The sequence below is a fragment of the Aquila chrysaetos genome, chromosome 8 (genome assembly GCF_900496995.4).
Source record: "Aquila chrysaetos chrysaetos chromosome 8, bAquChr1.4, whole genome shotgun sequence".
NCBI lineage: Eukaryota > Metazoa > Chordata > Aves > Accipitriformes > Accipitridae > Aquila > Aquila chrysaetos.
Genome location: NC_044011.1, coordinates 12,417,670 through 12,444,670, shown reverse-complemented (window position 1 = coordinate 12,444,670; position 27,001 = coordinate 12,417,670). Strand labels below are relative to the sequence as shown.

General features: G+C 40.5%; 1 protein-coding gene across 1 annotated transcript; it reads right to left on the bottom strand.

The window, feature by feature from the left end:
• On the bottom strand, nt 1–24,981 carry RAB32 (RAB32, member RAS oncogene family). The gene is made up of 3 exons (XM_030023147.2): nt 24,501–24,981; nt 7,076–7,353; nt 1–4,614 (listed from the first exon to the last, which is right to left on the bottom strand). The coding sequence occupies exons 1-3, from the start codon at nt 24,727–24,729 to the stop codon at nt 4,465–4,467; spliced, it is 657 nt and encodes a 218-aa protein (XP_029879007.1). The 5' UTR covers nt 24,730–24,981; the 3' UTR covers nt 1–4,464.
• Nucleotides 24,982–27,001: the final 2,020 nt, after the last annotated feature.

Here is a 27,001-nt window from a genome sequence, read left to right as displayed (position 1 = left end):
TGAGCTTATAAGCAGAGCTTTATGATGGTCATGTACAATACAGGCACAATTTCTTTCATAGTCCTTACTGCATAGTCAGATCTGAATCTAGTATATTCCTTATTTTCAATATTATACTGTTGCAGGACAAAGAACTCTGAAGTGACCTTTTGTGTACTGCCAAGTGAATGATGTATTTCAATTCAGAATCGTTATTTATCTCACTGGCATTTTGTTAATTTTTTTTTTTCCTAAAACTATACTGCTATCCCCATTTCTTAAATTATTTAGCAATTCATTACATGAAGGAAGAAGGCATACACACACACAGAACTGTGTATCTGTACCAAACAAGGTATTCTGTAAAGGGAGAAAGAGGTAGCCAGTTCTCTGTTTTAGAACCAAGGTCAGTAGCAAAAGACTAGAAAGATAAGGGAGCAACAGCTTTTTAAGAGCAAAATGTTTCACCATTCAATACCATAGTTTTACTGCACATATTTCTTTTATAACTATTTCCTCATATCACCATCTATCAAATGGTTACTCAGGAAATGAGTCTGTAAGAATGACTCAAACTATTCCTTATCAATCACTACAGATTAACAAGGATTTGTTCAATTTAAGGAGACTGAATGCTACTACAACGTAATAGGTCTGACAAAGTTTAAACAAACAAAACTCTGGAGCTTGGAATAGCTTATATTTTTCTACTACTGTAGTTAAGATACACCTAGAAAGTCCCATACTGAAAGATCACTAATTGCTGTAACTCCTTTCTAGTTTTCTGAGCAATTGTAATGCCTCATTAAGCTTTTAAAATTAATAGAGGCTGACTTTGCATTAGCTGCACAGACATACTACACAACTACAATCCAGGAAGACTATATGCCATCTCCAACCTTTACAAAATCAGTTGATGGAAACATGCCAGGAAAGACATTTTACCGAGGCACCGATTCAGATTTTTACTCAACTTTTTCTTCTCAAAACTGTCCCTTAAATATAGGGACTAAGAAGTCAGGTACTTGCTCATTTAAGACTGACATATTTCAGACTGCAAGAGATAATGAAGTAAAATAGTATGGAGCCTCTGCTCATCTGATTGAGATGAATTACCACTTTACTATATATCCTGTACATGTAAAACAAATTACATTTGACACTTTTTGCTCACTTATTAGCCTGAAGTTAAATTGGGTTTGTCTAAACTTCCGCATATCTTTCCAAATCAAAGTTCTTAGGTTAATTAGGACAGGGCTTCATGACTAGTTTAATTGACCTAAACACTTCTCCACAAACTACAGTCTCATTCTCTACCAGGGAGATGCTCCCATTCCCTTCCTCAGACTAAAATGCCAGTCTTTTTTTATAGTTTTCACCTTCTAGCTGGATCAGATTTCCTGATGCACCCCACCAGTCTCAAACATAGTAATGCTCCCTCCAAGGAACAGGAGTGAAAATGCAGTTTGTAGCATGAAAGAAGACTAGCCATGTATTAAAGCTCAAATTTTTTTCCCCAGGAAGGTAGAAGGAAAAAAAAAAAAATACTCCATCATACAGATAGAAGTCAAATTGGTTTTTATACTAGACTTAGGAAAATACAATCTGCACAGTCACTTTAAACCCTTAGGCTTTTATTTTTGTAGCTGGGAATTCCTGAACCTCACCATGCCTCAGCTTCTCCGGTCAGTGACAACCTGTACCAAAACTAGTATACTGCACCGCAGTTTGAGTCATGGCCATTCTACATTTGTGTGGAGCTTTAGAAGAACACATGCTACATACAGAACAAGGAAAGTGCTTAAACATAGCAGCAATAGCTCTTCAAGCAGAAATTTAGACATTCTTGAAACAAATCTGCATAGGATTACATTGTCACCAGCAGGACTCAGATGAGATTCATGCATTCAGGTAGAGTCCCAAAGCTTCAGAGTCTGGTTTTTATTCTGCTGTTGAATTTGAACACTAAAACGAAGAAAAAGCACAAGCACTGTTTTGAAAAAAAAAAAAAAAGTCTACTTCACTTCCACTGGCAGTTTCCCCAGTAAAGTAGGTATTTAAGGAACTAGCATTTGAATGTGGACCAACCTTCTATGCCATACTAGACAGACTCAAGAATTGGCCTTTTTTTTTTTTTTTTTTTTTTTTTTCCCCCATTAGGGACAAACTTCATGTTATATTGCATAGGCTCAGTAAACTTACAGTTGAAGCCAAGTGAACATGACATTGCATCTTGTTTGACTGGTCATCAAGATTTATCATGTTTTGAACTAGTCAAGAAGCATCAAATAAACAGGTTATGCACATGTTCCACTGGCTAGTTACTGGATTTGTGCAGCTATAATTAAAGTTTAGAAAAAGACAGTACACTGGAGATTAAACAGCTTATTGAAAGTGAGTTAACAGTCTAAATGGAGTTGTTCAAGTGACTGAATAGGAAGATTATGGTAGCTCCAGGTTAACTACAAAGGTTAACAACTCAAACAAGCCAGCATGCAAGGAACATGGATGGGGTACAACTTCCTTTCTGAAGGGCTACAGGCTTTCAAAAAAAATTTAAAGTAGCAATCAAGCTTTGAGTGTCCAATAAATCTGCACAAGCCTAATGGACACATTCTTTACACAGTGTTGCATGGTAGGAGGATAAGAGACCATAGACATAAGTTGAATTTAGAAATGTTCAGACTAGATAAACTCTCAGGGGACAGTCAGGCATTGAAACAACTTTCCCAGGGCCAGCCAGTCTCCATTGTTGAAGGTTTAAGACCAGACCACACGAAAGCCTAAGCACCCCAGTATGACCTTACTTGGAGAAGGATGTTGGCTTAGAAGACTTCCTAAGAACCCTTTCATCTGAATTATCTTATGATCCTAAGCTAGTTAAATCCAGTTTTCACTTATGCTAAGCCTTACTGTAGTAATTTAAAATAAGCCTTTCACATAGCAGCTACTAGGAGATAAAGTTGTTTTCAAATGTCAATGAAAGCATTTGTGTATGGACTGGGACACGATGTGAAGATTCATGTTCTCAAAAGCATACACCAACAACATACATAAGATGCCCAAATATATTTATTTGTCTCTTAAAAAGTATGTTACTCTTTAGAAAAAAAGACAGCCTAGGAAATCTCAATACAGATTAAAGTATATCTAATCTGGCACATACTTCATGCTGATGTTTAAGTAAACATCAGCACCATCAGACCAAGCAAGATAAGACTTCTGAAGTCAGTAGCAATGAGGTACCAGGACAGAAGAAACCCTTAAAATAAAGAACAGCTTCAAAGCCTTTCAGCCAAGCAGACCCAGAGTTCCAGAACGTATTCAAGAATGGTGAAATCTCTCTAATCCTTTTGATCTTCACTTGCTGCCAAAAATATGTATAACAAGGAAACATAAGCATCTCAGTACATAGAGTTACAAACTGGTAAGCCAGTTCACCAGTTCCAAGTCAGAAGAGTGCAGCACTGTTCTAAAACTGAAAAAGCTAGAGCTTGGGTTTTGGGGGTTTTTTTGATAGGCTAGCAAGAACCAGTTAAGCTATTTCCTTCAAGACCGCTCTCCTTCCTCATGGTATTCACAACCATCTCAAGACAGAAGGAAAAAGAAGGAAGTTCATTATCACAGGACAGTAAGATATTTACTTTTTGAACTCTTGGTAAAGTTTTCAGTGTTAGTGCATGAAAAAGTTACTGGATGTTTATCTGTGGATGTGCATATGGGTGAGGTTACCATAGCTATGTGCCAGCAGTACAACTGTATTCATTAATGTGTTTCATATGTAAAGTATTAGCTGAAAATATTCTGCCTTAAATGGCTAGGGATGCATTTTTGTTAGTATTTCTATAACCATGCTTTTCCCCTGTTAAGTACAATCATTTACCCATCTTGTTCTTACTCAGTGGTAAAAGCCATCTACTTCACTCAGTCCTAGTGAGCACACTAAGATAGATACCTTCCATCTGTCATTGGCCCCTTCAAGATTTCTGGGATGTCTCGATCCAGGAGAACTAGCAATGAGACAGATCCTCATGGTGGGGGATAATAAATAGGGACAAGTGTGTAGGTGAGAAGGCTAAAGTGGGACAGTACTGGTGACAAAGGAAAAGTTTACTTTAAAGGTGCAAGTGTCTGTTCAGCTAAAACCATGATGAGTGAGTCCTATTTGGAATGCAGCATATGTCCTAGAAGCAAACTAGACACTGAATGTTGTCTTTGTTCCTTTTTTGGAGTGTAAACACTACCTTATGTTCGCAAGAAGACACTAATCAGACTTAGATGCAGCCACTCAAGCAAGTGGAAGGATAACCCACAAGATACTCAGTTTCATGCTAAACAAGAATATGTAAACACCCACAAGAACCACCTATTCAGATAATACCAGACACCCCATATGGATTGTCACAATGCAGCACCATAGCAGCAGTTTGATTTAAGGAACAGTCTTGCTGCTCATCCCATCACATTTACTGAACAGTGGTAGCATTAGCAGCACTGTGATTTACTCTCTGCTTTCAATGGGTCTAGGTCCAGTTTTGGTTTCCCCACATCATTCTCTTCATTAGGAAAGGTTTTGTAGTTGGCAAGGATGTTTTCCACCAAGAATCGAGCAGCTTCATCTATGTTGATGTTGTCCTAAAAATGTTGAAAGCAAAGAAGTCAGTTATTTTTGGAAACAGTCCCACATTCCCCTTAGAAGAGTTTTTGTATTTGGCCAGCTTCTACAGTGTCATCAGCATGACATAAACAGCTTAGATGCATCAGGTCATTGCTCATACACTTGCTTTTTCAAAAAAAGTTACCAGAAAGTTTTGAGACAAGGTTCTTCACCCATATTACAAACAGGATACTTCAAGTCTAATCTCATAGGCAGTTGGTGTCTTTTCTGCATCAGGAAAGATAATAGGCAACTACACTGTTCATAGTAGTCTTCTACCTTTTGGGGCCTTTTTCTTCTGCTGCTGCAGTTTGGATGCACTTAGTTATGTAAAAGGACCTTTTCTAACAGCCTCAAAACCCCAGCTAAATCAGGGTGCCTTATCTAGCCACTCTACAGTTGCTTGTGCATGGTTTGAAAAGTACCTTCACATACACTCTAAAGAAGGTGCGTATGCAGGATACCCTGATAAAATACGTCTCTAGGTATCTCAGTTACTGACGGACCAAGCTGGCCAGTGCCAAGGGGCCTTTGGCCACAGCTTTGACCTGGCTGGTCCACCTCATAGCTCGCCACAGGGCTGCCACGTTTGGAATTGCTCATCTTTGGTTCCAAAGGAAGTACCACCCCAGTACACTCTTCTGTCTTCATAATTGTAGACCTAAACTCTACAAGAGCAAGGTTAGATCATGAGAACATCTGACCCATCACTACTGCACTTTACAAGCTTGTGGTTGTCAGCCACAAACTGCTTTTGGCAGTTTGCAAATAGGCACTTTTGCCCGCCCAGAGCAGAGGAGGATTCTCCTCAATTTAACATGAGGATGTTCATAAGATATTTCTATGAATATTTATACTCTCGGCAGTTCTTTTGCCTTTAATGTTCTCCCTAACCCACAGGGAGTGGGACCTATATTACTGATGACTAGACTGAAGATTCAAGTATCAGTTCCAGCAGAAAGGCAAAAGCAGATTATCAGGATATTTAAGTGGGCAGGACTTAAAACCATAAACTGATTTGGTATGCTTAAGAAATAAGAAAGCTGTCCTGAATTTTTGCTAAGCTATTTAAACTACACCTCTTCAGAGTCCTAAGCAAGTCAATTCATAACTGAATAAGGACTAATATTGTCTGGACTTTTCTCTGCCAAGAGACCAAGAACCTTGTTTTACATTGTCATGCCTTAATGCCACCTAAAATGCAAGCTGTCACTACCCTCCCCGTGTTAGGTTCTGTTCCAATGTTACATGCATTTATTTTTAACCCATGTTGAAGTTTATACATAGCAGTGTTATGGGCAGGTGAAGCTTCAGGGAAGACACAACGCAAAGGAGAATCTTGGTATACTTTTTGAGTATAAAGAGCCTTAAAACATGAGTTTTTAGGAACAGATGAGTGGGTTTGGGAATTATTTATTCAAATGAAAATGAATTATTAGCTAATTTAACCAATTCCTGTCACTGTGTACCCTTCTTATTTTAAAGTGATCAGAAAGAGGCTTGTTACTTTATTTCTTATATTTGTCAGACTTTTTTCTTTAAAAGAGTTGTCTAAGCATCATTTTGTGCCAGTTCATCAGCAGCAGTTAAAGGAAGTAGGCAAGCCAAGGGAAAAGAGGGACCTTGAGGTTTAGCTTACCATATAAAGGAGTTATTAGCCAGACCAGTAATCTGGTCTGTCAGCCACATTGTCTTTATCTAGAGGAACCTTTCATTTTAAGGATCAATTGAGTTTTAAGGAACTGTTGGATTTCACTGCCAACTAAGCTACTGCAAGCTTATCTGTGCATTGACCAAGCCTCTACACTAAAAGTGTACAATATATGAAGTTACTCAGAGCTGTTTGAATAAAGCAGCTGTCTATCTTAGCTTAAGTTACTATACAGAACAATTTGGTTTTCTCCAGTTCAGTCTTGAAACTGCCTGATAAAATAGAAAAGTGCTTTAGTGACAATGTTACCATCTCGGTAGGTAATAACAAGTGAGCAAATAGCTTGTTCACTTCTAGAGTCTTACCACTTCCTACATGCAACAGTGAAGACAGAAGCTGCAATTTAAAAACCTGCACCTAAAGATTACTTGAATCTTTTGAATAGTTTGATCAGCATTTAGTAGTATTAACATCTAAAGAATTACTCTGATCCTGATGCATGCAAGATGAAAAACAACTTAAATTGGTTGAGGTTAACCTCAACTTAATTGAGGTTTCCAGTTAGTTTTAAGGGTCTCTGAATTTAAGATGCCGTTCTAATCTAAACCAAATATGCCGCAGGTCTTCCTCAGGAGTGAGCTAGCCTGCACATTGCTTCCAACTTTTGCTGAACATTGGAGACTTTACTGTCACTTCTTATACTGGATAATTTTATTCTCCACATGGCTATATTCTTCCATATTTCTGCCAATACTTAGAAGAGTTAAAACATGTTTCTTTATGCTCACCTTGGCAGATGTTTCAAACCATCCAACAAAGCCACCTTCTCTGCAGAACTGGTCCATTTGAGAGGGATTCTGGCTACCATCTTTCTTCTGGTCACACTTGTTTGCAAGAAGAACAGCAGGGATGGGGCTGCCATTAGGAAGTAGTACTTTACTGTCCAAATCATGCTTCCATTTTGAAACAGCATCAAAAGTGGAGCCTCTTGTGACATCGAAGACCACAAAAGCACCAACTGCCTCTTTGTAGTATACTCTGGTCATATTTCCAAAGCGCTCCTGGCCTGAAAGAAAAGACAGCAATGGAGAATATTTATATTTAACCATGAACTGTAGTCAATATAGATGGATTTCTGTACCAGGGTAGTACATATGAGTTTGGCATTCAGTTCTAGTCACCTAGTTCATACAACATTGCCTCTTCTATCCTATGCAAGCTCATTGTAATAGCCATTATGGATATTATACACGACAAGTCAGATGCTAAAAGCAGTTTGCAATCTCAACTACCACTTTGAATTTGTTTTTTTTTAAACTTATTTGTTGAGTAGTGTTCTTTGAGAAGTAATGCCTAAAACCACTACCAGCATAGCTATATGCAAATCATTCTTTCATCAAAAAACTTCTGCAAGATTTAGATATAAATCTAGTTACTTCAGCTAAAGACTTAAGCAAACTCAGAGTATTTTTCTGAACGGTAAGCAACAAGGGTTTCTACAAGCTACAAGGCTAACAGCCTTCAAAGCATCTTCTGAACAAGTCACCTATATTATAGATTTTTTCCTTGGGGACAAGCTCAAAAGGAGCTAGTTTAACAGTTCTAGCTAAGCCTGTTATCTTTGACTTCATCTTTTAAGTCTAAGACCTTCTCTGGAATAATTTCCAACTAGGAGTTCTACAGCAATCCCAGTATTTGAAACAAGATTATCAGAATAGTTAAAGTACAATTACTCACAACAAAAATCCAGATGAAAACCAATGGTCAGCAAGTACAGTAAACTAGAAAAGCCTTTTCTTAAGTACAGTAGTCAGTATACTTGAAATGTAGAATTACAGTGCCAGTTCAGTTATTCTTCTGTTTGGAAGGTCAGACTACCATGCTGTGTTGGTACTTGAGTACACATAGCTGTGTCAAGTGGTAGCACGTTGCTTGGGAAGTTCAGGCTGCTAAAATAGCTTTCTGCTTTGTTCAGAAGTCTTCATTAGAAAAGTAGTCCCTGCACTTTATAATTTAATTTTACAGTGTATCATTACTTCAGCTTTTAGCATTTAGTGCATATGCTGTTTTAGAATAGATAAAGTAAGAATTTTAATTGGAAACATAGTTGTCCTCTGTTTATAAACATTCAAGTCCACCTTTGATTAGCAAGGCCAAACAGCTACAAGAACTGGGTATTGTCATCCTCTCAGAAAGAGCCAGAAATTCATTAGGTGAAGGAACTTGGCAAGGGATCCTGTTCAACAGCATGCTTTTCTAGCTCACTTGCCTCATTTTAATGTCAGTACTTCAGTGTACCAATTAGCTCATTCCCTATAAACATCCCTATCAAAAAAGGTTGACTAAGGAGTTGTTAGAATTGCCTAAAAGCAGCAGCAGCTACAGTGAAGTTCCAGAGAACTATAAAGCTCTACAAAGCTACTTCTGGCTGTTCAATGTTAAACTATGATGTTGCATAAAACAGCATCACTAACCAGCATATTCTGAGGAGTGGAAGTTATGCATGAATTTCTTCACTACCAGCTCATTATTCCCTGTGTGAGAACAAGGAGCATGCAAGAGGAAAGCTCTTCCCTCCACATTCAAAGCTCAAGTTTTGAAAGCAGCATTTATGCCATGGATTCTAAGGCCAACAAGCCAGGCGCCAAGCCTGCATCTCAGTGACTACGTCACTGGAAGAGAGACATCGCTGATACAAGTCTCCTAAACAGCGTACACAGAACTTTTGTATACAAGAGTTTCACATTGTCCCCCTAGGCCTTTCCAGGCTGGATTCTTATACCCAAAAGCTGTTTTTGGTATAGCCTTACTACAAATTGTTCTACCACGTGGCCACTGTTTTCATGAACCAAATACCATTAGGAAAGAATTTGGCCAGAAGGCTTTTACTAATTCTGCAGACCAATTGTGTCACATCAAAAGAAGCTTCACCTTTAGATTGTGGGGATTTTGTTTTTTGAAGGGAGCTGCACAGGGTCAAATTTAGTTACATTGAGCCAGTCGCTGCATATGGCACCACACAAGCTATGAGGAGCTCCTTCTCAGCTTCCCCATTTGTTTAGCCATCAGTCTCACCATTGATTCCTGTGACATGGGAACACCTCCGACTGTGCTAAAGCACTGAGTCTTGTGTCCGATTCAGGCAGTATATGCCTTCACGCCATAGGACGGGCCCACAAAACAAACAGTGTAATCAAGGTCTACAGTGCTCTGCACCAATCTCAGTCTTTTACAGAAAGATTTCTTCAGTTTGGCCCCAAAATGGTCTAGAAATGAACTCCACTTGCTGGTATTTATATGAGACCTTACATGAATCTGAAGCAGCAAGGGGAACAGTCCCATTAGTCCTCCCTATTCAGTTGCTGGAGGTCTGTGGGGATTTCAGTCTTTTTTTAATTAAGGCTGTAAGTTTTTCCAAAAACTTGGTGGATGTTTACAGAAGAAAATTAAGTTGCATTGATTAGTTGCAGAAAGGGTTGCTAGACTGTTACCAGCAAGGAGCAAAGACAGCATAATCACTATGTATGAAAACTAAGTTATTTGGGAATTGCAGAAAAGGTTATCAGCCAGTTACCATTTCTCAGATAGCTGTGCATGCTGTAAGTAAACATGGCTGTGATCAGTTACTGCAGTGAAGGACATCGCCATTGACTGAATCCCTTCCCGTCTACTGCCCTGCCATCCAAAAAAAGCTTTAAAGATAAAGAACAGTTAGCAAGCAGGCCACATTAGCCTCCTAGAGCAATAACCCTTGCTGAAATCCGCACAACACAGTGCATTTAAGGTGTATGAAAGATTGAATTAGTACAGCATCACGTATAGCTTCCAAAGAAAATAAACAAAGTTCCAAACTATATATCATAATCAAACTTGAAGAGTCCTAAACACCACCAAATGTCTTTTCTTAAAGAAATAACAAGGGGACTAGCCTTGGCCAGAAAGTCTGATCATCACTCAGATAAGTTTATCAATTCCATTTCCAAAAGAATTCCCATCATCTTACCATAGCCAGTCTTCCCCACCCAACTGGCCCAATGCCTTTATATACAATGAGCTGGAGAGCTGCATTGACTGGTAATCAACCAAGATCGCCTGGCAGTTCATTCCTTGACACTAGCGACTTCTCGTGCCCCAGTGTCCCCCAGCCTATGTGAAGCATTAACACCACTCAGCCTCTTGCCAGATATGTTATACCAGAAAGGCAATAACAGTCTTGCAGCAGAGCAGCAGACTAGCTGAATCCCCTCATGGGGTCCTGACCAGGAGAAAGGCCACTGCAAGTGGGGCTCTGCTAAGTGGCAGATTCAGGAGCTCTGGAATAATGCAGAAGCCAAGGTTAGCTTTGTACAGTAGCTTTTCTCATTGTGTGAGAAGACAGCAGTTCTGGTAGGAATGTAACCTGCACTGAACTGTACTTTACTTTGTACTCTATAGCAGTCATTTAGAAAACATGGGCTTCAGCTGTCCAGAACAATCCTTTAAGTATTATTTCTAGCTGGCTTTATTGATAGAAGTTGAAATTTTTCTCTTCTAGTATAAGTTTTAGATTTGGAAAAACATTAATACATATTCTTCTGTAATTTAAGTTTGGGTGAAAGTAGACAACTGATATGCATATCAGCATAAAAGCTTTTACTTTTTAGATTTAAGCTTTGCATAAGGAGGATTTGGAGCTCACAAGCTCCAAACACAAGCTCAACACCACTGTAGTATTAGAGATCAATGCCTTTTAATAGGCCAAATACATTCCAGTATGAGTGTTGCCCTTTTCTAAAGTAGCCCAAACTCCAAAACAGTTTATTACGGAGCTGCTTTCACCTCTAGAATTCACATCCACTAACAATAAACCTGACCTGCATTCTAGTTTACAACTGCTCTTCCATCCTGTCTGGAGGCCTAATGAGGATGGATATATTCTTTTTATTCCATAGAAAGAAGACAGAAGCAATAACACATGGCTCACGTAAGACATAAGAGTTTTGTTGTGGCAAAAGGTATATGGCATGAGGCAGGAAGAGAATTCAGTATAAAGTGAGTAGATTTTCTTTATAATCGTGTTATTACTGACAATGAACATGCTGAGCTTCTTGTAGGGGATGCAGAACATTCTAGACAGCATTTTGAAAATTTAACAGGACTTTCAGGCAAAGCTTTTACAAGTGCTTTTCTGCTTGCAAAACAACTCATACAGAAAAAGCAAACTGTAGAACACACTACTCCGCCAAAGTCTGGAGTCTGAACATCATTCTTTATGTTATTAAAACAAAATTACTCAATTTTTGCCATGCTTAGTTCAGCCAGGGATTTATCATTCCCTTTACTATGTCCAGCAGAATTTTTGCTGTAGTCATTTCACCATGTGCGAGAACAGTGTTGAGCAGTACAGAAAGTGGATCATACTCCCAGAGGGGAAAAAGGCTAAAAGTGATCAGATGAAACTAGACTTAAAATCTCCAGTGTGTATAACCATGGAAGGAAGAGGACAGGAAGATATCTACTTGCTTACTACAGCAGCATGGAAAGAACATCATAGGATTAATCATTCTGGTAGTTCTAATGCCTTGACATAAACCTGATGGTACCACAAAGTTATACTTTCTCCGTGTTTTAGGGATTCAGGTGTAGATGAGGAGCTAAGCTACAGTACAGTCATGGGGATTAGAGGTTTTGTTTGGGGGTATGGAAGTGGCTGCATGCAATGCAAAGTTCTGCATTCTCTCACCACAAAGTTTTCACATCTAAATGACTCAGCACATATTGTCACCATATTTTCCAGTAACTGCAACGACATTCAGTGAAATACTTGCATAATGTCATGCATCAGGAACTAATAACAGTTCCCTACAGCAGCATCACAGGAATTAAGTTTAGTTTAAAACTGTATCAGAGATTGAGAGCTATTCTTGCTTCCCAGTTTACATTATAAGAGGGGTAAACTGTAAGCTAAAAACTACATGAATAATATTACAGCCAGGGCTGACATTAGAAGCTTTATCTTTGTCCTTTACTGCAAAAGATAAGTTATCATTGTAAGATTCAGCCAGTGCCAACCTTGCCTTGAAGTACATTTTAAAGAGCTTCTGCAGCAATCTTTCCCAGTGTTTATTCCTGGGAATAAACAACAGTCCTGTTTATCACAGCAGTGTGAATTATCATTGTGGTAGTTCTTGCTTTTAGTTAGCAGGAGATACCCTACACTCCTACCATTATTTCTGCTCTTAACTCCTCCTATGTGATGGGAATTGAGGCTAGAAAAAGCAAGTTAAATGTACAAATGACTGCTGGATATGCATGATACTAATTTTGTCAGGGTTCCTTCTCCCAGAATACTTGTCATACCTAGAAGCCTTAATATGTAGTTTATATGAACAAGAACTTACTCAAGGAGAGTAAAATGGCCCATCTAGAAGAAGATTCCCCAGCTATACTTTTTTGCTGTGAAGGCAAATTTTGGTTTACCTCTGCCAATACTAACTGTATAGCACGAGTTCCCCTACCTTGTAAAAATCTAAGCTTAGTCTTACCTGAATCCACACAACCCAGAAACCAGATCTGTGTTAGTTGCATTTAAACCCTTAACATCTCATCAGAAATAATGGAGAACTGAACAAAGTTCTTCAGAGTTCTTCTCTTTCAGATGAGACTAATGGTTCTGGCATCCTCCCAAAACTGTGTCATTAATGAGGAAGAGAAAGATGACCAAGGGTTCTAAAAGCCTGACAACTGTAAGAATGATGGAACAAATAGTTTCTTTCATTGAAGTAATGTTAGTTCAAGTCATCTTTGACAGGCTAATCAGTTTAATGGGTGGCCAGAGCTCAAAACTTGATTTTAATAAGTTTGGCAGTTCCACATCAAATAATATTAAACTATAGATGTATAGCCTAGACTGCAGTCATGCAAAAGTCAATGCACAACTAGCCGAAAAGTTTTATTCCAAAGTTGTTTGCTACTAAGTGGAAGACCATTGCAATGAAGTTTTGAAGTTTTTTCCTGGACCCAATAATACAGAGTTGTCAGGAGTCTGATAAACAGCAAAAAGTCTTCAGTTTATGAATAAAGCCAAGCAGCTCTTGCCAACATTGTCCTTCGGAATGCTGAAACTTAGAGTTCAGTTAGTTTAAGTTCAACAGAAAGAAGTAATATACCACACAGGAAAAGTTTAATCTACAAAACCAAGCCAGAAAAGCTATCCAGCAATACTGCAGTAGTGAAGAAAATTATTAACAGACCTAGCGAATCAAATTAAGTCAGTTCAAAATGCATAGAAGTAGCATCCTGCGAGTGTGTTTCAGTTATTCTGCTTTTCTGTCAACAGGTACTATGCACTGCAGTGAACTCACAGGATGCTTATTAAGCTATAGTGAATGATTGTAATAAATCAGTTTTAGTCTGGGAATACTTGAACATTCTCCTTCCATTGTGAGCAGGGTTCTCAGATCAACTACTACCATGACCACTAATAGTCAATTAGTCATGCCAAAATTCAAGAAGGTTCATTAGCGACAGTCAGACTAACTCTAATTTGACTGCCAACACCACGGCTCTTAGGTTCTTGCTATCAACTGCTCTGACCTTATTGGCCACACAGTGTGCAAGCACAGTGCCACTATTTAGGCTTCAGTGCCAAACTCTGCAAGTTAGCAGTTTCAGACAACTTCCAGGACCATGAGACATTTGAGCTTTTATTCAACCTAGACAGGAAAAAAACCCCCACAATTCAACAGTAAGTGAAACCCCTTTTTCCCAGTCTTCCTTCTGCCAAGGGAAGGCCTAACCTAATGAACACTCTCCTCCCTGCTCCAGTTGTGTTGCTTTACAAAAGATTTTTCTCCAACTCCCTGAATGTCTAGGGTCAGACCTTCACATACCAACATCAAGGAACATCTAAGTGGCAGGTCCTTATTTACAATTCCAACTCTCAGTAAAGTTATGTCATTTGTGTGGTAGATTTAAGCTAAAGCACCATCCAAAATGGCTAGGCATGGAGCCCAATCCTCTCATTGAGTCAGGACCACTGTTGCTTTCAAAACTCACCCAAGTCCTTTAAGAGCCACAGGCAAGAACAAACTACACTTTGTATGCCTGTTGGTCCTACAGCTGGATGTTTGGCACAATACAGCAAATATCCAGAACTGCCCTGAGGATGCATCTCCCAGTTCTCCAGACATCTAATGTACATTTTAGCACTACCAGGGTCAGGTGTGAGCTGACTGAGGCTCCTTTTTAGCCAGATATATCAATATGTTACTGGCAAACTACCACTGTTGACAGCATTCCCCCCTCTCCCCAAACCAGCACAGCTTGTCCCAGAACTGTCTTACCCAATTAGAATGAATCTGTTATTCAGCAAGAAGTAGGTTAACCAAACCACTATCAATATTACAGGACACGCTCAAGTGTGTCTACCTGCTTTTTCACATGGGTAGCAGCTGTAGATTGAGAGCAGACAGACCCTGAGACTGTCAGTACTAGATGGCTCTCCACTCCTCACTCCTACCCATTTAAGCTATTAGTGCAAAGTTGCCACGTGTCTAAACCACAGAGGTGTTGAACTATACTAGCAGCTCCAGCAGATATTAGAAACCTGTAAGTGTTAAAGGCACATCTAGCCTGACTTTTACTTTCCACCACTGTGGAAGTAATATTTGGTATTTGTGGTTCTGGTGACAAACACCAAGAGGTTAAAGAGCAAGAACTACAAGAATATTATATCTTCCTGTATTAGGCAGTTCTAGAAACAGTTTCCCTGACTGCAGCTCTTACAGTTTCTAACAGACAAAAGCAGCCTCAGAGGCTTTTTGGTGAATTGCTAGTGTCCTTTCTTACTAAAGGTGCTGTGGGAAAGTTAACTGACCACTGGATGAACCTCTTCCCAACAGGAATTGTCCCAAACCCTTCAGAAGATTGGTCTTCAGGGGAAAAGGTAACCAGCCAGTTAACGTCTGTTCAGCTGACTCCCACGTTACTGTAAGAGATAACATTTGGTCCTCTGGTTATGCCTACATTAGAAAGTTGCAAGGTGCAGCTGAAGCAGTTCCGCTGAATGAGACAGTGTCAGAGACCTGACATCCACAGTATACTATATATAGAGTATGTATGAGAGACTCTGAAGTCATTGAAAAGTCACTGAAGAATATAAATTCCAGTGCAGCAGTAGCTTGACTGTTTAGATCATAACACTGTTTTCACATGTTCTTAAAGTCACTATTTCATTCTGAATTAGTAGGAAGTAGTTTTCTCTAAAGTTTCGTTGCACAACACAGCCAGTTTCTAACCTAACAATTTGTTAGCTACCTGAATTTTCAAAATCAGTGACTAGTCTTTCCATTCACTGTTCACTGTCATTACACTTTATTCTCAAGCAGGACAGTCCTGTTCACTACCAGTAAAACAGCAAGAGCATTGAGGTGCAAGTGCTCAGAATTTAAACACCCAATTTCCATCAGGAATGCTGACCACATCTATCATCCTAAGAGATGGAAAAAGCACACCATTCTCTTTCACAAAGATAGAAAGCCTTCCTCAAACAATTGCACAGCTCTCACAGGGAATTTCACAGCAAGACTGATAAACTTTTCACTGCTGCCTGTAGCCTTGGGCTAATCTAATGATTTAAGATTGTCCAAACTGACTTTAACAGCTTACTGTCTTGTCTTTAAGAAGTTTAGAGGCAATACCCTGCACTTACTGTTCAACTGGCTTCGTCCAGCAACAAATGTGTGTAAAAGTATGACAGTCATGTTTGTATAAGAAAGTTTCACTTGTTTTGCTTGCATCTTTGGTAAACTGCAAATTAACAAGAGAGGAAGTCCCTGACTAAGCACTAGATTTCCATCCCCAGAAAAGTAGAGTTCAACCAAGCTAAATGATTTCTAACTAGCTGTCAAATGCAGCACACATGGAAAAACTCTCCTAGCGTTGGTATTCCGAAAAAGTTGGCATAGTCCAATTAGTGCAATGAATTGGTTCTTCCTACCTTTCTTTAACTAGACTTACCTAAACAAGTCATCTGCAAGAGTTAAGCTATTTCATGCCTGACACCCTCTAATCCATCTCCTTTGGTGTGCTGTCATGCAGCCAGAACTGTACTGTGTACTTAAGAGTGATGCTGCATGGTACTATAGCATTTCACAGCACACAGGAGAACAAGTCTAAAGTCAGTTTGTCTCAAGAACAACTTTATCACGAGACTGAAAAAATGTTAATCTCTAAAATGGTCAATGTGTCATGACACATTGTGTGTGACTGGAATTTTGTACCAAATAGCTGCCACTTTTCTCTACCTAGCACTCTAGCTTGGGATCATTTAAAGAACAAGTTCCCATAAGCTGTTTGCAGTGACACTCAGGAGGCTGCTTTTTAATCTATTATTTGAAAAGCTTCTAAAATCCATACAGTAAGGAATATTGGGTTTCATTTGCTGCTAATCTAGAAGTCAGTGCTTCTGAAAGTTTTCTATGCTTTCTCTAGACAGAGTTAAGCTCTATAAACACCTGAAATCCCATCATTTTTTCAAATCATAATCTTACCAACCCATCTACCTTTGTTCTGTGTCTCCATAGCCAGAGGAGAACTCCGAATATCTAACATGCTACCACAGGTAGCTTGAGAAGCACATTGTGCTTTGTAGTCACTGCTTACTGGTGGTCGTGTTAGCTTTAACACTTGGAAGAATTTCACAAGAGGTTTTCCTATGAAAGTATAGGAAAATAGAAATTCCCTTACTGCAAATCACTTCCTTCTGACGCGGCATATCACACTTCAGAACCTCTGAAGTCAGTATTTGGAGGGAACAGTTTACAACAGACTGCAAAAGCAAGGCAATGGTTACCACCAGAGCTCAAGGAAGGTACTTCCCACAGCTGTGAGACTGAATCCCAGTGGCCTTGCTCATTACTGAAGGGAAGAATCTTATTTTATACAGCATGAAGCCTTTTTTGGAACCAGGTAGCTTAGATTTTCTTTCCTGCATTTCATGAGACAGGTAATCAGTTGAGGACAACCCCTTCCCAACACTTGCTAACTCAAATTGTACTTGTGTACATACACTTCAATGACACCCTGTCCTAGTGTGCATATGAAGAAAACCAAACTGGTAAGAGGCAAAGTGGAGACATAAATAAGGTGAAGACACCAAGACCCTGGAGCTGCAACACTGATGCAAGGAAAGTTGATAGATGTTGATTTACATTCATGTAAACTCCATACATTAAGAGAAAACTATATATTTAATATTGTCTACACCCACTCACCTCTGAAGGGTAATGCACTTGACTTGTAAAACCAGCTTAATTTCTGACTACTTGAATCACTATTACATGAAGGGCAAGAATTTAGCCAATACTTGCCTCAAAAAAGTTTATGATCAATGTAAGTTAATGATTTCTAGTTTGTTTTATAATCTGACCCAAAAATTAGTTATGATGTGTGATATATACTGGTTTTCGTCCTGTCTGCTGTACTGCACATAAGAACTTAGGTACCATTTCCATTTAAGGTAGCTTCCCCCCTGCCCATTTGATGGATACCCATCCATCCATCCTTTATTCTCTGTATCAGAGCGCTAGGGAAGCATTTTCATTGTGATCTTGTAGAAAGCATAAAGCTTCTGAGCAACTGCTATATATGATACGAACCATATCTATTTGAAAATAAGGCTGAAGCTCCATCTATTCCATAATGATTAGAAGCTCAAGCACTAAGTACATTTCCATTGTTGACTGAAATTAAGAGTACCTGCAAGATCAATACAGCAAACTTCCTTTTAAGCCTGTAGTAGATCAGGTGGTCTTCTAAGATCACATCTTTAACCCCATTTCTTGTAGGGCACCTAGAAAAGCCTATGGAGAAATTCTAAGCTTATTTCCAAGACACTCAAAGAACATCTGTGTCAATTCTACCATTTAACTGAAAATTAACTGAACAGTCCTGTCTTGCATAATCAAAATTACCATACTAAACCGCCTTACAATACCAACTTCAAGACAGTAACATTTCCCATATGCTTATGGAATTCCATCAGCACACAGGCTTTAAGAAGTTTAGTTCAAGGTAACATATACAGTACTTTGAGTTGCTATATAATACAGTACTAAGCACAAGAACCTTCACCAATATGACTGATTCAGTACCCCACGGGTAAGACAAGGAAATTGCTTCATCAGCAAGACCAATAACCATACCTTGCTTGATAGCATTTCATAAAAAAGTACTTAAACAGAAGAACTCTAAGAAAGAAAGCATGTTGACATCCAGAGCTTGTATTCAGAGACATCTGAAGGCTGGAAACACACCATAGAGAAACAAGTTTAACACATCGAGCACTTATTTGGATACTTAGCTGTAGAGCTCCAAGCACAGCAAGTCATTCTCAACCAAAAGCTCATAACTAATTCAGCTATTGCAGAAGAGTCACAAGAAAGGACACCCACACAAGATTTCCCACAGAGGGGTGGTTACTAGAAGGAAACATACAGTACACCTTCAGTTAAGTTTCTTGGCTCTACTGCTTCTAAGACAGTGTTCAAAACCTTTCAACATGAACACGCCTTCTACTTTCCCCTCCTCAAACTTTATCTGCTAGCCTTGCATGTTTCCAGCCAACATCATGCTTAAGTAATTTTTCTCACATAAGATTTATACTTAAATGTGTGAGCAGGAAGCATTCAGAAATTGGTCACAGGTCTTCCAAATCTTTTTCATCGGTCTGGAGACTTAATCACATAAAAGATTCTCCAACCCTGACTGGGAGTTTTCTGACCTGCCTCAGCTGTTAGCAAAACAACAGTGCTCCTATCTCCACATGAAGGCAGCTGGTGCTGGAACCTTCATCACCATATAAACTAGGAAATAACTCAGATAACTCGTCAGTTTCTGAAAAATCTCTGAGGTCCAAGTTCTGCATCCATTTCTGATGCAGTTATTTATGTGCACATTTTTCACTCATTAAGTATCTTTATAACAGTGAGGGAAAAAACTACAGTTGAGGGCAGCTTATGCCTGAATTGTCTTGCCTCAACCCTATGCTCACTTGCACTAGGCACACAGCTAAGCAATTTTTTTCATGGTTTCTTTGCAGGAGTTGCCATTTTAATCCCTACACTGAGCTTCACAACGTGTTGTGGGTAAGGACAAGTTGTTACAAGAATACCTTGACTACCTTTAGAGACTACTACCTCCAAGCTCTTCATACTTAGAAGGGACTCCTCTGAAAAGCAACTGAAGTACATACCTCTATGGCAGAGCTATGTATGTATGTACAAGAAATGGAGGAAATTTTCTGGTTGCCCCCTATAGACTTTCAGGGATGTATTAACATCGCTCAAGGCTTGCTTTAGACCTTATTAAAAAAAAAAATAAAATAAAATCAGTCCACAATGCAAGAAACAAGTTAATGACCTGGTACATAGAAGCAACTTGGCAATCTTCTGTCAGTAGCACACACACAGACTGAGGAAAAACTGAAATATACAGCTGCTTGAAACTATAAGATTTTTCACATGGAAGTATGCTATCTCACATACTGGAACAGCCTGAGTGCCTTTGAAACTCAGCCACCAAAATACACAACAGTACACAGCTATGTTCCACAGAAAGTGCATAGCTACCAAGCACTCCACCTTTCCAGAGGAGATAGATCTTATTCCACTGGGACAGAAAATCTTATCAGGTGCAGCATCACTCCTGCTTATCTAAGCAAGAAGGCTTGCATTTTGCCTTCATTGTCTTGCTTTGCAAGTGCTCATTTCCGTTTAAGTTTTGTTCCCTGCTGTGAAGTAAGTTGTATAATATCCTCCTCCTTCTCCCACATCCATGGTTTCCTGCGCTTACTTTGCCGCTTCTCATGGCTTCCTATAGATGAGAGCAAGTTAACCTCCTAAGTTAAAAGCTTAACATAAACTCACATACCTAAGACTCATTTGTCTTCATAGAAAAGATGGGTTATTCCAGCTCTTCCTCAACTTAGTATTTGATCAAAATACTTAATCTGATTTCTCCATCCTCTTGGGGACTAGTATATACTTCTAACAGGTTAGAGTCCAGAACTTTTCAAGGAGACAGACAAGAGTTTAGTAACAAATTTCCATTCTACAAGTCTTACCATTCAACTTATGAAAGCTTGTTTAGAGCATGTTTAGAATACTGAAGTACAATCATTCCTTTTCTGTTTGGCCAATTTCATAGCCACGCTCTTCCAGTTAAAGCATTACTTCAGTTTTAATAAACATTTTTCCAAATAAATTCTAATAAAGTCCTGGAAGAAGGGTGCTACTACACCAAAGTTAATGCAGAATTGCTCAGTCAAAGCTTTAAAAACAAATTTGTCTACTAGTTGTCATTAGTGACATTCTTCAGGAGAAGCCAAGCTCAAGTGGTCGTCTTTGACTTTTACCACCCCTGCCCTCCAGCAAGTTGCATGTTCATATAGGCTGGTGTGAGTGACAGTGACAGTCAATGTGATCATAAAGCAGCAGCTAACGCTACTCAGTTGCTGGTCTTATTAGATCAGATCAAAAGTTTTTATGATACAGAAAATCCTTCAAGTGTCCTTTCAATGCTATTTGACTGAGTTTCATCAATATGCTGTATTCACCTCCTACACTACGTTGTGGTCAGTGCAGTATACTCACTAAAACAGCATGCTTGTCAAGTAGGAATCTCCAGTGTATTAAAATAGACTTTCAAAGCACTTCCCTATGATTAAGATTCCTTTGTTTTGTATCTCTTTACCACAATGACTCATTCCTATCTCCTATTTATTTCACCAATTATTTATGTCCTTTGATCAAGGGGGTTAACCTGGTTCCAACACTTTCAGAATTTATCCAGGAAGAGATATTTATCATAACTCCACATGTCAAGATAAAAAAACAAGAGTAATGCCTAAGGGCAGCTAAGGTTTAGAAGTTTTGCTCCTGTAGGAACATGCATGTAATCTGTTCAGCTTCCTTCAGAATACTTCATGCTGCAACTGAGGTAATTTGACAGTAACTGATCAGTCTTAGTCCCAGGCTTTTTTGTCTCCATTATTCAAGAAGCTACAACCTGTGTCTAAAAACTAGAATGCCTGAGTATTTCTGGAATACACAAGTCTAGGCACAGCAGTACCCTTCTTCACCCTTTACTATTTCACACCCCTTCCCCTGATTCTGCTGCAGGAATTTGCATTACTTTGTACCTTACAACAAGAAGGCTATTTTCACCAGAAAAAGACATAGGCAGTGTAACATTGTCATGCTCTATTTGATAGAATTTTCTAATCACAAAACCCCCCTCAGTTAGCATAACAAACTGAAGTCACGCAGGAACCTGCTGCATTGCAATACACAGCACAACATTCATCATTTTGGCTACAATCACACCGGAAGCCAGCACAGTATCTGCATTATAATCTTTAGCTGATGACTGAACTGCATGGTTAGTTTTTATCATTGATTTAGGTATAGAGCCTTAGATTGCAGCACCGAGCTCTTTGAGGAAAGCTTTTTATGATGAACTGTTAAGTACAAGCTTTGATCTAGTGAAAAATAACATGCCTTCCTATGCTTAAGGGTTAGACTTTAATTCAGAAGCCTTTTTAAATGCATAAAAATCAATTCAGAATGCCAGCACCATATTGCTTGCAGGGAAGTCACATGTAACATTACTTACCATAAGATTTAGAACTCAAGAGATCTAAAGCTGTTTGTCTGCACACACCAGCAGACAAAATTATCTACATGAGCTGTTGAAAGCCAGAAGACAGTTGGGCTCACGAGTTAAAAGGGAATGACTATCACATGCTCAGATATTTTGTTACACACTTCAACAAAGTGCTTTAGGGAATATGTGTTATGACTATATAGAAGCCATCTTCAACCTGGTTCTCTTAACTAATAATTTCTATATAAGCCTGTTAACATCCTCAGGTATTTAGAAACATTCATGAGTATAGATGTAGGCAGCTGCAGAACACGTTCCCAGGTCGAGGACTTCAACAGTTTTAAGACCATGAAACAACCCTTATGGATACTAAAATCCCCTTTATTTTAATCATTAACGCTTAACTGAGATGTCAAGCTCTGTAGGAGTCTGAACTGTTACTCTCATTCTCACTAAGCACAGCCCAATTAAAAAAAAAAAAAAAAAAATCACTAAGATTACTTCTCTCCTTGGTCTTGTTTTTTGATTGGGGAAGGACCCCCAGCCCCTTGGAAACAGAATAGCCTAAGCTACCAGCTTAGACATAAGAGTTTGGAGTGCAAATTGCAGAACAGTTGTGTTTCCCTTTTTCATTGTTGCTAGGGAAAGACTAGTCAGGAGTTTCATACAAAAGTACACCACATCATAAAATAGGAAAAATATTTCTGCGACAGGAAAAATTTTGATTCTTCAATCTATCAGCAATATTAGCACAAGCCTCCAGGGATTTATCAGCAGCTAAGTCAGTCTTCACCTAGCAGTGTCCAAGATACACTATAGGCAATAATCAAGAGTGAAAGATACTGTCTTCTAGATCTTGACATTAATGCATGGGTGTATTGATAGGACTTCCCATAGCATAAATAGGTTCTGTCCAAACTTTGTTACAAGTTACAGCTAAGTTTCTGCCTAGCCTGTTGAAACAGATTGCTTTGGCAAAGCACACAGCCTTACCCCAGTCCCAGAAACCAAGGGCTGAGAAGTTAAACACAAGCCTGGCAGCCTGCCAAGCCTCAGGATCCTGACAGTCTCCCTGCTTCAATCTTTGGAACCCCAGACTTGCTGAAATATATCCAAAGCATTGTAGCAGCTCGTATTGATACTAACTGATTTACAGAAAGTTAAAACTGATCCATAAAAGGGACACATCAGAAGAGAAAGCTTGCCAGGATTTTACTTGCTCTCCAAAACAGCAATTAGAAGATATCTTAGTTTGCCCTACAGGCCAGCAGCAGAAACATCTATCGTGTGTTTCAGCATACAGCAGCACGAAGCAGGCTTTTTAGTTTGAGGAATCATATTTGAAGCATTTTAAGATAACCTTTAGAAAGACGAGAAGCTGATGTACAGCTGGTCTGTCACAGGGTTACAGCAGCCACATGTTACGCTTCCTCTTTTCAGAGCTTCCACTGGCTAAAGCGTAGAGTTCATGGAAACAGTAACTACCAGCTGTTACCCTAGTATCTTCCAGTAGCATAAGCTTAAATGCCAGCATTTGAAATAACGTCTACTTTTTCGTATCCAAGGAGATATTCTGACCATGGTGGAGAGGGATGAAGAGAGCTGCAGGTTAATACCTGGGCTGCACACAAAACTAGAAATGCAACACCAACTCAAGATCATTAAGGAGTTGAGGGGACAGACTTCTTACAAGACCACAGCAAAACAGAGTTTGTTCTGTGGTATTCAACACCACAGCATAAACAAAGTTAACCATGGTAGGTATACAGTTGGAGTCTTTAAAACAGAGGTGCTAAAGAACAGTTTTGAATTCTATAGAGGAAAGGAATGACATGTAGTTTGGACAAGTGAACAGGGCTTTTCTGCTTCTGTGTGCTCAGAATACCTTTTTTTGATACAGAAACCCATGATTTGAATGTAGAACTAAACACAAGCCCCATCCCCTCACTCCACATTGCAGGGACACAAGTTACTTTTCAATTAAGTAGGTGATTCCAAACATGCAAAGTTTGAGCATGCTTCCTTTGAGGACATTTTTAGCTATTTGAGTTACCTTTAACCTGTAAAGTGTGCTTACTAAAGATAACCTACTTGGAGAAGACATTTATTTCCTCTACAAGGGTTACAGAGCCATAACCATGAATGAATTCAGGCAACAGTCATAACCAAGGTCACAAGTGCCCTGGCAAGCAGGTCAGGAGGAGCAGTATGAGCAGGAACCCTCCAGGAGCCAGCAGGCAGAGCAAAGCAGCTTTTTGAGGACTGCTGTAAGACCCTGGGCCAAGCCAAGAGCCCCATAACATCAGCTAACAGGAGCACACACAGTCTATAAAGCCAAAAATTTCACTCCCACAGAAACCTCCCTCTACTTATGCCTCAAATGCAGGCAAGAGGGGTTGCAGGTAACAAGGGGAAGGAGAAAAACATGACACCAGACTTCACAATCAAAATACACCTTCCTCCGCAGAGGCCGGGCGCCGGGACCCCAGACAGCCGGGTTCACGGGCCTCTGCCTCCCCGGGGCTCTCCCCTCACCCTGCAGAGAGACGCCCACCCCCCGGCCCTTACCTGCTATATCCCAGAGCTGCAGCCGCACCAGGGTCTTGCTGTCCCAGTTGATGACTTTGAGCGCAAAATCCACCCCGATGGTGGCCCGGTAGTGCTGGGAAAAGAGCTGGTGGACGTACCTCTTGATAATACTGGTTTTACCCACTCCCAGCTCCCCGATCACCAGCACCTTAAAGAGATGCTCTCGGCACTCCGCCACGCCGGAGCCCGCTCCTTCCCCGCCGGCCATCCTCGACCCTCCGGCGGGAGCGCAGCTCTGCGGGGCCCGGCGGGGAGGCCGGGCAGCCGGGGCCGCGGCTCTCCCGCCTCTAGAAAACTTTTTTTTTTTTTTTTTTTTTCGCTTTTGCTTTTCTCCAGCCGACAACTTTCCTCTAACTTTTTCCCCAACCGGCTCACCCGCTGGGCCGGCCCACGACGGGAGGGGAGGGAGTGGGAAGGCTGAGCGGGACGGAGGGAAGGTCAACCCCCACACCACCTGACTGCAGTCACAGGACGCGGAAACTCCGCGGGCTTATGAAAGCCTGGGAGGGCGGAGGGGAGGGACTGGGGGAAGGGCCCGCCCCGGGATGGGCTGTCTCCGAGGCGGGGAGGGGAGACACCGGCACCCCGGTCCCGCTCTCCCCGGGCGCTCCCCGGGGCACGGTAGTGCCCCGGGGAGCGCCCGGGGAGAGCGGGACCGGGGTGCCGGTGGTAGCAGGAGCTGAGCGTCAAAAGGTGGATGATGGCGGGGGGGTGTCTCACGCCGGGAAGTAGCAGGGTGTTTGCACCCCGGCCACCTCCCTGCGGCTTGCACACCTTGCAAAATAAAGCTTGGAACTGCACACCGCGGGGAGCGGTGCTGAGGTCACCCTGTGCAAACAGGCTGAGGGCGGAGGCAAGAGCAGTGACGTGGAGTAGGGCGTCATGCGTGAAAGGGCTCAGGTAACAGAGGGTGAAATCGCCGCCACACCTGCAGGAGTCCCGTCAAACACCTACAACCACATTTGGTTCCCTTCTGTTCCGAAATTAATCCGGTAAAGTGGGTTTTTTTTATCGCTCTGTGGTTGTTTTAAAAAATACATCCGACCAAGCAGTAAAGGAACAGACACCTTGTTAGAACCCAACATAAAATACGTTTCCTGTCCCTAGGACCGTGGAGTACCATGTGTGCAGATTGCAAGCGTTGGGGAAAAAAACCCGCCTTCGCTAACATGCTCTCCAAATGAAACCCCCAACCCCAGGCATCAGTCCTTGCAATGAGAGGATGGAATTGTGCAGCTAAGTGGTACCATCTTAGAATCATAGAATCGTTTATGTTGGAAAAGACCTTTAAGATCATCGAGTCCAACCATCAACCCAACACCACCATGCCCACTAAACCATGTCCTGAAGTGCCATGTCTACGCGTCTTTTAAATACCTCCAGGGATGGTGACTCCACCACATCCCTAGGTAGCCTGTTCCAATGCCTGACAACCCTTTCGGTGAAGAAATTTTTTCTAATACCCCATCTAAACCTCCCCTGGTGCAACTTGAGGCCGTTGCCTCTCATCCTATCACTAGTTACTTGATAGAAGAGACAGACCCCCCAACTCACTACAACCTCCTTTCAGGTAGTTGTAGAGAGCGATAAGGTCTCCCCTCAGCCTCCTTTTCTCCAGACTAAACAACCCCAGTTCCCTCAGCCACTCCTCTTAAGACTTGTGCTTCAGGCTTAGTGCTGGAACGTTTAGCTATCACGTAAATTCCTTAACAGAGCTATTTTGTGCCGGAGAGCAACGAGGACCGGTCCGAAAGGGAAATCTTAAGTGAATGTCTAGACAGGGCACGTGCACACAAGTTAGGAGCCCAAGTGAAGATCTGATTAGGAGTGAAGGGATGGCTCCAACGAGAAACCAAGTAGCAGTTAAAACATCTGGTAACTGATCTGGCAAACAATCATCAGTTGCTCCTCGTTTTATAGTAGTTTAATGTGTATACTAATTCCTTTGCTATGCTTTTAAGTAGTGGCTTGAGTAAAATAATCCAGACTTTCTCCGTTGGCTTGAAGCATGCTTACTTCCATGTCACACAAAGATGATGCATGCGGTGTAGTGGGAGTGGGTGAAGGGAATAGCTGTTTGGCAGAATGAGGCAAAAAAAGCTAGACTTCGTGGAGAAAAGTTGTCTTTAGTGATTTGGGGTTAAAGTTATTAATTTAAGCTGTCATGCTATATTAACTTAAATGCAATTGTTCTAATTAGTATTTACATTCCAGCAGAAGTAATAACATCAGAATATAAACTAAGGGAAGGATGTTACTCAAAAATGAGATTGTTTTTTTTTTTGATGGAGGGTGGCATAGGGTAGCACAGGTTCTCTGGCAAGAGATGAGATGAACAAGAAAAATTGTCATTACTTGGAAGGTTGAAGATGGATATGACACCCCTTATCTCAGGTACATTAACCACTATGGGTTCTGGTAAACCTCTTTAGCTGTGTCTAGACTGATAGTCTATCTGCGTGCACAGCTATGGTCCATCC